The sequence below is a fragment of the Maniola hyperantus genome, chromosome 9 (assembly GCF_902806685.2).
Source record: "Maniola hyperantus chromosome 9, iAphHyp1.2, whole genome shotgun sequence".
Classification (NCBI taxonomy): Eukaryota; Metazoa; Arthropoda; class Insecta; order Lepidoptera; family Nymphalidae; genus Maniola; species Maniola hyperantus.
The window spans coordinates 14553988-14566580 of NC_048544.1; the positions used below are offsets into that span (position 1 = coordinate 14553988).

The 12593-nt window shown below is 37.7% G+C and overlaps 1 protein-coding gene and 1 long non-coding RNA gene across 2 annotated transcripts; one reads left to right on the forward strand and one right to left on the reverse strand.

Moving 5' to 3' along the window:
* Nucleotides 1-255: 255 nt before the first annotated feature.
* LOC138402793 (uncharacterized) lies at nucleotides 256-3563 on the reverse strand. The gene is made up of 2 exons (XR_011237130.1): nucleotides 3265-3563; nucleotides 256-1611 (listed from the first exon to the last, which is right to left on the reverse strand). It is a non-coding gene; the product is annotated as an uncharacterized lncRNA (long non-coding RNA).
* Nucleotides 3564-5880: 2317 nt separating this feature from the next.
* On the forward strand, nucleotides 5881-12331 carry LOC117984852 (hsp70-binding protein 1). Its single transcript, XM_034971509.2, has 6 exons — nucleotides 5881-6254; nucleotides 7994-8074; nucleotides 8859-9051; nucleotides 9834-10052; nucleotides 10411-10566; nucleotides 11027-12331. The coding sequence occupies exons 1-6, from the start codon at nucleotides 6120-6122 to the stop codon at nucleotides 11326-11328; spliced, it is 1086 nt and encodes a 361-aa protein (XP_034827400.1). The 5' UTR covers nucleotides 5881-6119; the 3' UTR covers nucleotides 11329-12331.
* Nucleotides 12332-12593: the final 262 nt, after the last annotated feature.

The following is a 12593-nucleotide window of genomic DNA, read 5'->3' on the forward strand; positions in this document are numbered from 1 at the left end:
ACTAGTAAGTAGTTAGGTAGGTACATACAGCGATATTACTAAAAAAACTGACTGACTGACTGATCTATCAAGCTCCAGCACAGCTCAAACTATTGGACGGATCGGGCTGTGGCATGCAGAAGCTTTTATGACCGAGGCATCCGCTAAGAAAGGATTTCAACCCCTAAGGGGATGAAATAGGGGTTGAAAGTGTAGTCCCCACGCGGATGAAGTCGCGCGCATAAGCTAATATTACAATAAAATAAAACTGCAAGCTAGCCTTATCAATATTGTAATAAATTATTTATAGAAACACATACAGATTAAGTATATATGTATGTATTATTTTCGAATATTTAGTTCTTACTCCGAAACCCAACTTTCCACGATCTTATGTCTGAATAAAAGTTAATCTTTAACCTTTAAGGTCGTCTCTAAAATATAAAAATTAATCGAGTTAATTCTTAAATGCCTCGAATTCTTACGATACTTAAGTAATACATCTATTTTACTATTTACATTAAACCTTCTTAATTATGCTAGGTACTACAGCTAGATGGTTATTTCTGTTGTCTTAAATCATTAAATAACAATTAATAATTTATTAAGTTGTCAGGGTTCAAACGCCCTACAAATTTCTAATCTACTTTTATCTTAATTTATCTAATACAAGCGACCCGCCCCGGCTTCGCATGGGTGTAATATAGCACACTAGATACTAATGTGGTGTCATTGCCTCAGAAACTCTCAAATGAGAGGATTTTTTTCCGACCTAATTCACATTATTTCAATTTCTCTAGGGATCTCTAATTTTTTGAGAATTAAACTATAGCTATAAACCTTCCTCTTGAATCACTTTATCTGTTGGTGAAAACCGCATTAAAATCCGTTGTGTAGTTTAAGATCTACGCGTTCATACATACATACATACACATAGCGGGAAACGACTTTATTTTATACTATGTAGAGAAGTAACGTAACATAACTAAGTATTTGCAAACTGAAGCGAGCTCAGTCTTTTGCTTTTGAAAATTGGTACTTAGTACGTTTACATAGCAAAACTTAAGCAAGTGAAGAATACTAAGACGAGCGCAGTGAGCGCTATATTTTTAACAGCTTTGCGTAAATCCTGGACAATGGTTTACTTGACTCGCTTTTGGAATTTGAAAGTGTTTTAATGTAATATTAAGTACTAGATGATGCCCGCCACTTCGTTGGCGTGGATTTAGGTTTATAAAATTCCTGTGGGATCTCATAAATTTTCCGGGATAAAAAGTAGCCTATGTCCTTCCCCGGGTTACAAGCTACCTCTGTACTAATATTCGTCAAAATCGGTTGAACGGTTGAGCCGTGAAAAGCTAGCAGACAGACAGACATACTTTCGCATTTATAATATTAGTATGGATTTGTAATGTTATATTTTTCTAAGGTCTCCTCGCGTTGTTATTCATAGATCGCCGTAATATTTGCGGGATGCGGGGTCGGTCGGATGTTGGATCGGTCGATGTACACCCGCCGGGTGGTCGTGCGGCGGGCGCTGCAGGCGCCCCGGCGGCGGCGGCGGCGGCGGCCTGGAGGACTGGACCTGGGCGCGCTCCACCTGGATCACCAGGTCTTGGCGAGGCGGCATCGCTGGAATTGAGAACATTTCATAATTTTACACAGTGAATTGAATATTTTTTTTATTTTTTTTTTTATTGATCACGTAAATTTCAATAATACATTTTAAAATAAACAGTTCGCCATCCTCTAGAAACTGTTAAAGTTTATGTGAGGATGGCGAGTTCGCGTTATACAAATTAAATAAAATCTAGGTAAAAAACTGTTATATAATTAAAAGCTGTTAATAGTGCATATTTGTACATATAAAATATCGTTACATGAAACACTTCCTAGACCTAGACTAGGCAATATGACTTACTAGAAGATGCTTGTGGCTGCGCCCGCGTGGATTTAGATTTTAAAAAACTAATGGGATTTTTTTGATTTTCCAGATAAAAAGTAGCCTAGTGCGGAATCCAAGCTTTCTATGTACCAAATTTCATCAAAATGGGTTGAAGAGATGGGCGTGAAAAGCTAACAGATAGACAGACATGCTTTACATTTATAATATTAAAATATGAATAGTATTATGGATCCGGCCTTGACCTGCTTAGGCATAGAATACGGAAGATCAGTAGGTTTTTTTTTTTTTTTTTTTTTTTCAGATACAAGTTAGCCCTTGACTGCAATCTCACCTGGTGGTAAGTGATGATGCAGTCTAAGATGATAGCGGGCTAACCTGGAAGGGGTATGGCAATTTTTATTAAACCCATACCCTTTGGTTTCTACACGGCATCGTACCGGAACGCGTAAATCGCTTGGCGGCACGGCTTTTGCCGGTAGGTATGATCAATCTGGCAGTAAGTAGATACATTATATCTACTCTATCGAGTGCTTAGCACTTTGAGAAAATATGACGCGAAGGCAACTTTTTCTTTTTATTGGGCAAGGACAGTTTGCATCCTGGAGGCAAAATGGGATAGTACTTTATCCCGGAAAATACGTGTGGCCTGCCACGTAGGTACTTGTACAAAGTACATGTTGGTTCAAGCACGTAGATATTTGCTTGAGCCAAGCAAATTGAACGTTTTCAATGTTGCTTGATGCTTGAGTTACTTGATTGAACGTGATTGCTACGATTTGTATTTTCGGTTGACGTGACATTTCGGACAGTGTTCGAGAAATGAGAAAGTGGCTTTTGCTGGTACAAGCTTCTTCACGGGCGCATCAAGCTGCTTGAGTAACCAAAACAAAACTACGTGCGTGCCATCAAGCCACTTGACCGTCTCGGAAACCCTTTAGAATAGGCCAGTGGCGGATATCACTAAGGCAAACTAGGCACGTGCCCTAGGGGCGCGAGATTACGAAGAGGCGCGTGCGATCATGTAGAGTTGGGTTTCTATGCCAAAATCATGGAATGACCGCGCCCTCTTCTTTAACATAAGCAAAGTGTTCACTCTTTCACTTAATATAATCAAGCCAACTATTATAGAACGTGACAGATCGAGATGGCAATCGAGGAGGAAACGCCACCACACCCACACAGCCCCCAAGCTAACCCGCGGTGAGCGTGGATAACGTGCGTGTGGGCGGGGCTTGCAATTTCAACGTGTCGCGGACTATACGCGATTTATCGTTCTTTCAAAGTTAGTAATTTTTATAATTGGCTGCTACAGGGGCGCCTACAAGATGCTTGCCTACGGCGCTCTCGACATTTAATCCGTCTTTGAAGATAGCACTCACCTTTTTCCTTAATCACTGAAACTAGAAATTTCGTAGCAAATCACTCCTACTAAAATTTAAAACTGAAAATATTTACGCAATTCGTAAATTATTATGAAACTGATAACAATAATTAACACAATTCTAGAACAATAAATAAACAATAAAATGTACAAAACAGATCGCTTTCCGCGAGATCTCAAAACGAAAACATGTTTGAAGCATTCACCGTGTTATCAGTGATAAGCTATCGAATGTTATCACTTATCACTTTTACAGATGGATTACATAGAAATACCGTTTTGCTCTCGATGTGTGGGATTTCTAAGTATTTGTTTTTGCTTTCATGATCCTATTTTAGTAATAAGCTAGCTGATGCCCGCGGCTTCGCCCGCGTCACGTGGATTTAGGTTTTTAAAAATCCCGTGGGAACTTTTGAGTTTCCAGGACAAAAAGTATCCTATCCGTAGAAGCCCGTCCCCGGGATGCAAGGTGTCTCTGTACCGAATTTCGTAAAAACATTTAAACGGATGATTCTTTAAAAATCCCGTGCGATCACCATGATTCAGGAATGCAATTCCTTACAGCATCAGGGTTAAGCTGTTGAGTCTTCGAGTTCAACGGTAAAATCTTAATTTGGGGTAGTTATTTCGAAATTACAGACAGACACTTCAATTTTATTTATTAGTATAGGCTAGCTTAGTAGCTTATGCTCGCCACTTCGTCCGCGTAGACCACACAAATTTTAAACCCTTATTTCAGCCCCTTAGGGGTTGAATTTTCAAAAATCCTTTCTTAGCGGATGCCTACGTCATAATAGCTATCTGCATGCCATATTTCAGCCCGATCCGTCCAGTAGTTTGAGCTGTGCGTTGATAGATCAGTCAGTCAGTCAGTCATTCAGTCAGTCAGTCAGTCAGTCACCTTTTCCTTTTATATATATATAGATTTAATTAATTAATGATAACCCTGTTTATGAAATAAACACAAAAATACTTCATAAACTTTTGCCGTTCGGCCCAAGTATAACTAGCATATCTAGAATAGAATACCTATAATGCTTAAATCATTGACAGAAAATAAATAGATAAATAGATAAAAACAAGATTCTAATCAAATTCAAGTAGGTAGGTAGTTTCTTAGTCCTAAATTCAGATAGTTTAATGGTTTTAGTTAGGTCACCTAACCTAGGTAGCTTAGGTTGGTGTTTTGCAGTGGTGGGTCTGCTTCGGCGGACTTCCGTCGGCTGGCAGAGTAACGAGGAGTTGCCGGTCCTTTGTGCTCCGTCGTCAGCAGCGGTGGGATAAAGGAACTTTGTGAGGTTCTTAGTCGGTAGGAGTCCGACATAACCATTGTGTCCGGTGGTGTGGTATCCATGATGGATTTTCTTTACGAAAAAAGGCATAATCAACATCATCATTTCGACCCATCGCGGCGGCACACTATTGAGCATGGGATAAAATGTATAGATTTTGCAAGGGACTTTCAGAATGAGAAGGGTTTAGGTAAGAGTCCACCACGCTGGCAAAGCGCGGATCAGCGACTTCACTGCGTGCCCGGGATCGAACCCCCGACCTCCGATTAGAAGGAGGGACGTCCTACCACTAGGCTATCACAGCTTATAACCTAAATACTCTAGATATTAATGTACAAAATCTATTAAGCATATTATCTACAAACATTAGGTACCTACTTCAATAGATTTTTAACTTTTGTATTTATAAAAAAAACCACTAAGTATTTATTTTCATATGAGTAATTAATTCACTAGTTATTTTAATATAAATAAATAATTATTCTTATTAATTAAGCCTCATTTTATTACCGAACATAATATTACTATGCATGTAAATAAATAGTGATTTATTTATTAAAAATATCACTAAATTAAAATAACTAAAACTAATAATAATTATAGTATTTATCAAAATATTCTGATATTTAAATAAAATGAACGTAACACTTCAGTTCTTGATCGCATTCATTTCGACCTTGAAAATATGTATAAAATAATGCTGTCAGCATCCTCCTTTTTACCACTTTATTGGTAAATTTTCCATTTTTAGCAATTTTGTTTCTGAAGTAAGGGGATAAGTAGATATTTTAAAATATTTAATAATGAGGGTATTTAATAATTTTCTAAAATAATTGTTTGTTCATGAAAACAGTTCAGCTAAGCTAACTATACCAAGTGGAGTATCATAATATAAAATGACTTTACCTATCTGTACATGATTTTTATTTATTTTTAAGCATAATAGTTTTTGATTCGTCGTGCAAAATGTTGAAAAAAATACCGCAAAAATCTAAAATAATAATTATGGTCCAAGAATCTATATTTAAGAGGAAAATAACATTAACGCTCTAACTACATATCATAGTTTTTGTGATTTAATATCACTCACCTCTACAAACAAAGTCAGTTTTGCGGTTCGTTAGCAAAAGCGATTCTTACCGTTTTTCTTCTTCTGTAGCACGGGAACCTCCTGTGTGCGAGTCGAACTCGCACTTGACCAGTTTTTTTTCATGGATGAGAAGTGGTAATTTTCTAGAGTAGTCTAGAAACACTGTATGTCTCTGTCAGTTGTCACTGTCTCTTGTCATTTGAATTGTCAATTGTCATTAAGTGTCAATGTGCAAAAAATAAAATCAACAATACGGCGTTTCTCGTTCTCGTGTTCTCGACTATTCGAAAAAATTAAAATTTCACAATTTTATTTTACCTTTCATTATAAAGTTTCTAAGGTGCTTCTAACTAAATTAACTGTGGTGACTGGTGACTCAGTTCTCACATATTCAAGATCTTACTAATACCATACTTGCTGTTTAAGTTCCACTGTGACATAGTTGTGAAAATTTGTTCAAACTGAATTAAAATGGGTTCAAATATTGAAGATAATCCCGTTGCGGGTTCAAATAATGTAGATAATCGCATTGCCGGTGCTTTAACGTTTCCTGCTAGAAATGAGGAGCCTGTGCCGGTGCAGCCTCGTCAACCGACGAATTTACAGGTACTTATTGTGACTTTCTTCTGAATTTCCTTTTTCTCTAAATGGTATAATTATAATGGTACATAATACATTTCGTTAAACTGTGAGAATACTTTCCTTCACCGAATTATTAATGTCTAATAATTATGCACATTGGTTCTACATGCTACCCTATTGAGTGATATTTAAAATGTTTTAGTAGAAAACCTTCAATGGATTATAAATCTAAATATATAAAAAGAAAAGGTGACTGACTGACTGACTGACTGATCTATCAACGCATAGCTCACACTACTGGACGGATCAGGCTGAAATTTGGCATACAGATAGCTATTATGACGTAGGCAACCACTAAGAAAGGATTTTTGAAAATTCAACCCCTAAGGGGGTCAAATAGGAGTTAGAAATTTGTGTAGTCCACGCGGATGAAGTCGCGAGTATAAGCTAGTAAATGATAAGCTCCGTGGCTATCATTCAGTGTTAGACACTGAGTTAGTGAACCAATAGCTTGGAAGGTAAGACTACTTAAGTCTGTGCTAGAGGGGTCTTTGGCTAATTATCACAACTAATCTATACCTTCTATACTAATATTATAAAGAGGTAATGTCGTTAAGTTTGTTTGTAGGGGGTAATCTCCGGAACTACAGATTACAAGTGGTGATAATAATATGTAACTAGGTGTAGGTATATTATACTTGCTTGCACATTTCATAAACTTTTACCAGTGGACCCTACACTACAGAACCGATTTTGAAAATTCTTTCACCAAAAGAAAGCTACATTATTCCTGAGTGACATAGGCTATATTATATAGACGCGGGCGAAGCCGCGGGGATCAGCTAGTGGTTAGATATAGATATTAGACATGTGTCCGCTATAGCTAAACTTAACTGAAAACCGCTGCCATGCCCATAGCGTACCGTAGCGTTATTGTCGTAGCTAGCAACGGTTTTCAGTTATCATCTATGACGATCCACCTGACAACGCAACACTGCCAACTGGCAACTGACAATGCATTGTTTGGTCTTTTGGTAACTAGAAACGCAATAATTATGCCTTCTCTTTCTTTCTTTCACTGAATGCTGAGAAGGAGCGGTTATTGGCTACCGGCTTAGTAACTAAGAACTTGGTAAACCAAAGCCGACCTTATCTCTATTACGCTAAGGCTTAACTGTACAAGTACTTGTCCATTACACTTTGATCTATCATTCTAAATCCAGTTAGCCTTAGAGTAATAGAGATAAGGTCCTCTTTGGTTTATCAATCTTCATGAAATGTTTTTGGTTAACTGGACTGTGGCAAACTATTCCTGCAGGCGTCCACTATAGTTTGACCTATGTCAATGATCAAATTAAACTTTACTGCTATGAACTTAAGGTTGTGATTACTTCACGATATTCATGAAAGTAAAATTGGTTTTATTTTAGTGAATATGCGCGCGCTAGCTATACAGACGGTATTGATACGGCAGCTAGCTTAGTTACTACTACGGAAACCGCTGCGCGTTGCGCATATTAAATTAGTTGAAACACAACTCTGATACCGATATTCAGCAACGGTTAACAATATCGGTATTGAAACTAAGTAACTGTTGAATAACCGTTGCCGTAAATAGCCAATAACGCCCATCTTTAATAGATATTGGATTTCTTAGCTACTCCTAGAAAGTTGACTCACATCTTGGTAATAGTGTATCACAGTCACTAAATTCTGTGTAAATCTCTGGACTGTTTATAATCCTGATATTGTATAATTTTCAGGGTCTCCTGCGTTTTGCCATGGAGGCTACCAAAGCAGAAGATGCACCGGAAAACTCTCAACTAGGTCCTATGGATGAAGAGGTACTATTAATTTATATTATTACTAGCTTATGCTCGTGACTTCGTCAGCGTGGACTACACAAATTTCAAACCCCTTTTTCATCCCCTTAGGGGTTGAATTTTCAAAAATCCTCTCTTAGCAGATGCCTTTGTCATAATAGCTAACTAAATATAATTGGATTATTAATAGGTTAATTGGATTTTGTTGTTGTTAATACATGAATTTTAATAATGTAAAATTAGAATATTAAGTTATTTTGCATGCCACTCCATGGCAGATTGTAGCTACTATAACATCTATTGTACCTACCTCAATCTACGCAAATATAAAATGATTTGTATTATACATATTAAGTAATTGTATGTTCATTCTGTTTCTCCTTAAATATTGTATTTTAGAGCCTTATATAAAAGTTGGTACAGATACTTCAACTCATCTTGTGCGCGTGTTTTTGTACATATGCAGCTTTGATTTGTGTGACAGTGACGCAGCAGATGTTGTCCTTGTCACGCACACGCAGTAACTGTATCTCTATACGAGCTTCACGCACACTTAGAGCCGCGCGCCAAGATGAGTTGAAGTATCTGTAGCTGTCTTGCTTTTTGTCTTTGGCAGTGCTGTATAAAATCAGGCGTTACATTGCAGAAATCCATGATATACATTGAACCAAAAGTTTAATTTGGTATAAGCTTTTGGTTCATTGTATATTTTGACAGTGCTGTTTACACTTAATCTTCGAGAACTAGAATTTCTCCTATAATGTATTTTTTACACATTTTAATTTGGTATTTTTATATATTACAGAGACGTAAATTCCTTGAGGAAGCCCTAAAAAGTCTGACAGTAGATGTAGTGCAGGTACTACAGAACGCTATCAAGGTGCTCACGGATTCAGAGAAGATGAGCAGCATACAACTCGGAGACACCCTGCCCGAGGATGTGGAGACAGCGTTCAATAATATCATGGAGTTCATTGATGACATTGATGTTGCTAATGGTAATATTACCTATGTCAAATCCAAACCCCTTAGGCACCATCTTTATGGACTAGAAAATCGCGGCGATAGAGTCTTGCAGTGTGACAAAATTCGATACAAACTAAATGCAGTAAAAAAATCTAAAAATAGTTTAACTCTGGTTAATTTTGGTTCACCCATAAAGCTCTTCTAATTAAAAAATTACATCAAATAGATATCTCTATATATAAAAAAGAATCGCTAAATGTGTTGCTGATCGCAAATCTCGAGAATAGCTGAACCGATTTCGCTAATTCTTTTTTTAAATTATTCCTTGAAGTACGAGGATGGTTCTTACGAACAGAAAAATTGTAAGTATTAAAAAAATAAAGAATCAACTGTTGGGCAGTACGAAGTTCGCCGGGTCAGCTAGTTTATATATATTTATTAATCTCTACATAGTATAAAATAAAGTCGCTTCTCGCATCTGTATGTATGTATGTATGTATGAACGCGTGGATCTTTTAAACTACGCAACGGATTTTAATGCGGTTTTCACCAATAGATAGAATGATTCAAGAGGAAGGTTTATAACTATAGTTTAATTCTCAAAAAAATAGAGATCCCTAGAGAAATTGAAATAATGTGAATTAGGTCGAAAATAAATCCTCTCATTTCAGAGTTTCCGAGGCAATGACACCTCAATGACACCACATTAGTATCTACGTTGCACCCATGCGAAGCCGGGGCGGGTCGCTAGTAGTATATATTATATACGTTACATGTTCTGATCACTGATAATAACCTGTACTATTTCTTCCAGATTTTCACAAGCTGGGCGGTTTTGCCATCTTCCCCATTTGCTATGGCAGTGAGAATGAAGTGGTCCGTGCCAAAGCCAGCCAAGTTCTAGCAGAGTTGTGCCAGAACAACCCGCAGTGCCAGTCTCTGGCACTTGAGTCTGGTGTGCTTAATGTGTTGCTGCACTTGGCCAGTACTGAGGCTGGAAATACTCTGGCTAAATGCATTATGGCTATTTCTTGTAAGTATTGTTAAGTAGATGAGAGTGATATTCAGAAGCGGATTATTCCTAAGGCAAACTAGGCACATGTCTAGAGGCGCGACGTTACGAAGGGGCGCGCGAGATCATGTGAGGAGCATTTTGTCCAATAATATGCATTTTTCAAAAATAGCAGTTTTTAGTAGTGGCTTTTTCTATAAATCATATTATGTAGAAATCATTCATAATAGAAGTTCTATACAACCGACACGACCAACGTGCACAATTTTGCGCGTTCAAAGAAGGCGCGAGCGCGCCACGCTAAACCCTTGTCTGAGAGGAGATCTATACTCATTAGTGTGCCGGCGATGAGTTGATGATGGTTGTGATTGTTCCCCAGGTGCCAGTCGCGAGTTCGAGCCGGCGTGCAAGGAGCTGACGGCTCAGGGCGGCTGCGAGGTGCTCGCGCAAGTGCTGAAGTCGCCGGACTCCGCCGCCCGCACCAAAGCTGCCTTCCTCATACGCTACCTGTGCCACCATCATGCCGAAGCTAAAGGTTATACTTCTTACCTTTCTTCTCCATACAAAAATTCCATTCAGATTTTTTTTTATTCATTACTTATAGTAATATATTATCTGTGCTTATAGGCAAACACTTGAACACAATCACACCTGATAGAAAGTGATGATGCGGCTTAAGATGGGACGCGTTTTCCTACAAGATGCCTATTCACTCTTGTTTTATTCTGTTTTTCGTTTTTCTAGATTTAAAAGCCAGATATCGATTTATATCTCTACTAGCTGATGCCAGCGTAGATTTAGGTTTTAAAAATCCCGTGGGAACTTATTGATTTCCCGAGATAAAAAGTAGCCTATGTCACTCTCCAGGTCTTAAACTATACCTATTCAAAAAATCACGTCGATCCGTTGCTCCGTTGTGACGTGATTGAAGGACTAACCAATAAACCAACAAACGAACACACTTTCACATTTATAATATGGGTACTAATTTTCAGAAAAATTCATCCAACTGAACCTAGTGAAAGTAATCACAGAACAAATCAAATCAGGACGAGATGACAACTCTGAGCACTTACTCAGCATCCTTGAAAGTTTACTGGAAGGACTCGACCCCACCATACTCCAGCAGTGCAGGGACCCAAGCTTAGACCTCAAGAATGTACTAGAAAATCACTTGAAACATCCCGAGTTACAAGATAACACGTTTATGGAGGAAAAGGAATATTGTCAAGCGATTCTTAAGGTTTTTGAGGACTACCCCCAAAGAGAAGATGCGAATGATGAAGTTGATAGATAAGGGAGTGGTTGATAGACGTAGACTGACTAAAAAGCTAGACTAAAGTACTGTGTAACCGCGTCTGAGATAGCGATAGCACGACGTAACGATGAATAACACGACAATTACCATTGTTTAGTAGTCAATATTTGTATTAACCGATCAACAATATTTGTATTAAACGTTTTTTTATGTGAAAACAAGTAATTAACTAATGAGAAATACAATGATGCCACGAATTCTCAAAGTTTGTTTTTGCAACTAAAGTTGTATTCCTTGAAAAAAATGCGGTTACACGATAAGGGACAAAAAATAGGTTAGCTGCGTCTCTGTTTATCACATTAGTAACTTTATCTGTGCTCTCTTTTTTAGTGGGAATGAGAAAGCAAACGTTTCTTTGTCTAGATTTTTTACTCCGTCTACATTGATAGATGGATCAAACCCCCAAATCGTGTAAAAAGAACGTATTCATCCTTAACGTGATCGTAGCGAATTCTGCCCCTTGATTTCCTATGGGAAAAGGTGAACAGCGAATTGAACCAATCTAGGGGCAGAATTTGCTGTCGATTACGATGAATACGTTTTTCTTACCAATCGGGGAGCAGTTTTTCTAAGCAGGAAGGTCCCAATAGTGACGTCCAAAGCAAAAAAAAATTATCTTCGTATCTCGTACGTTCAGCGGTTTTAGGTGTTTTGTCGTGAGATTTCTGAGGGAGGTGTTAAATTATTTTTGTGGTTTTCCGAGCATTTATTTTGTAAACATGCTGTTTCTTAAGTGTTAAACTCTGTAGTGCACTTGTGTCCCTCAGAAATCTCACGATGAATTACTGAAAGTAGCTGAACATTCACTGATAGGTACGAGGAATCATTTTTTTTGACGTCACTCACTCACTATTAGGTGGGAGTGGTGGGACCTCCCTGTATATGTACAGATGTACATATATTTATACAAGGGCGTTTGATTTGATTTAAGGCTGTTCGTACTGTATTTGTGATTTGTATAAAATATAGTTTTTATGTGATATGTGGTGTTTTTTTTGTCGTTTACCTTCCTAGTTTTTTTTGTTTATTGATGAAATCCTGATGGCTTTGCTTCTGTAATCTGAGTTGACCTTAAATGATATCACTAATGAGACGATATATTTACAGTTACCTCAGACAGTTACAGATCGTTTTTTTTAAATGTTGAGTGGCTCATTATTTTTTTGTAACGTTCTAAACCTAAATCGTATATATTCTCTGTATAAGCAGGAGGTGCAAGAGTTAGAATCCAAAGCCGTTTAATA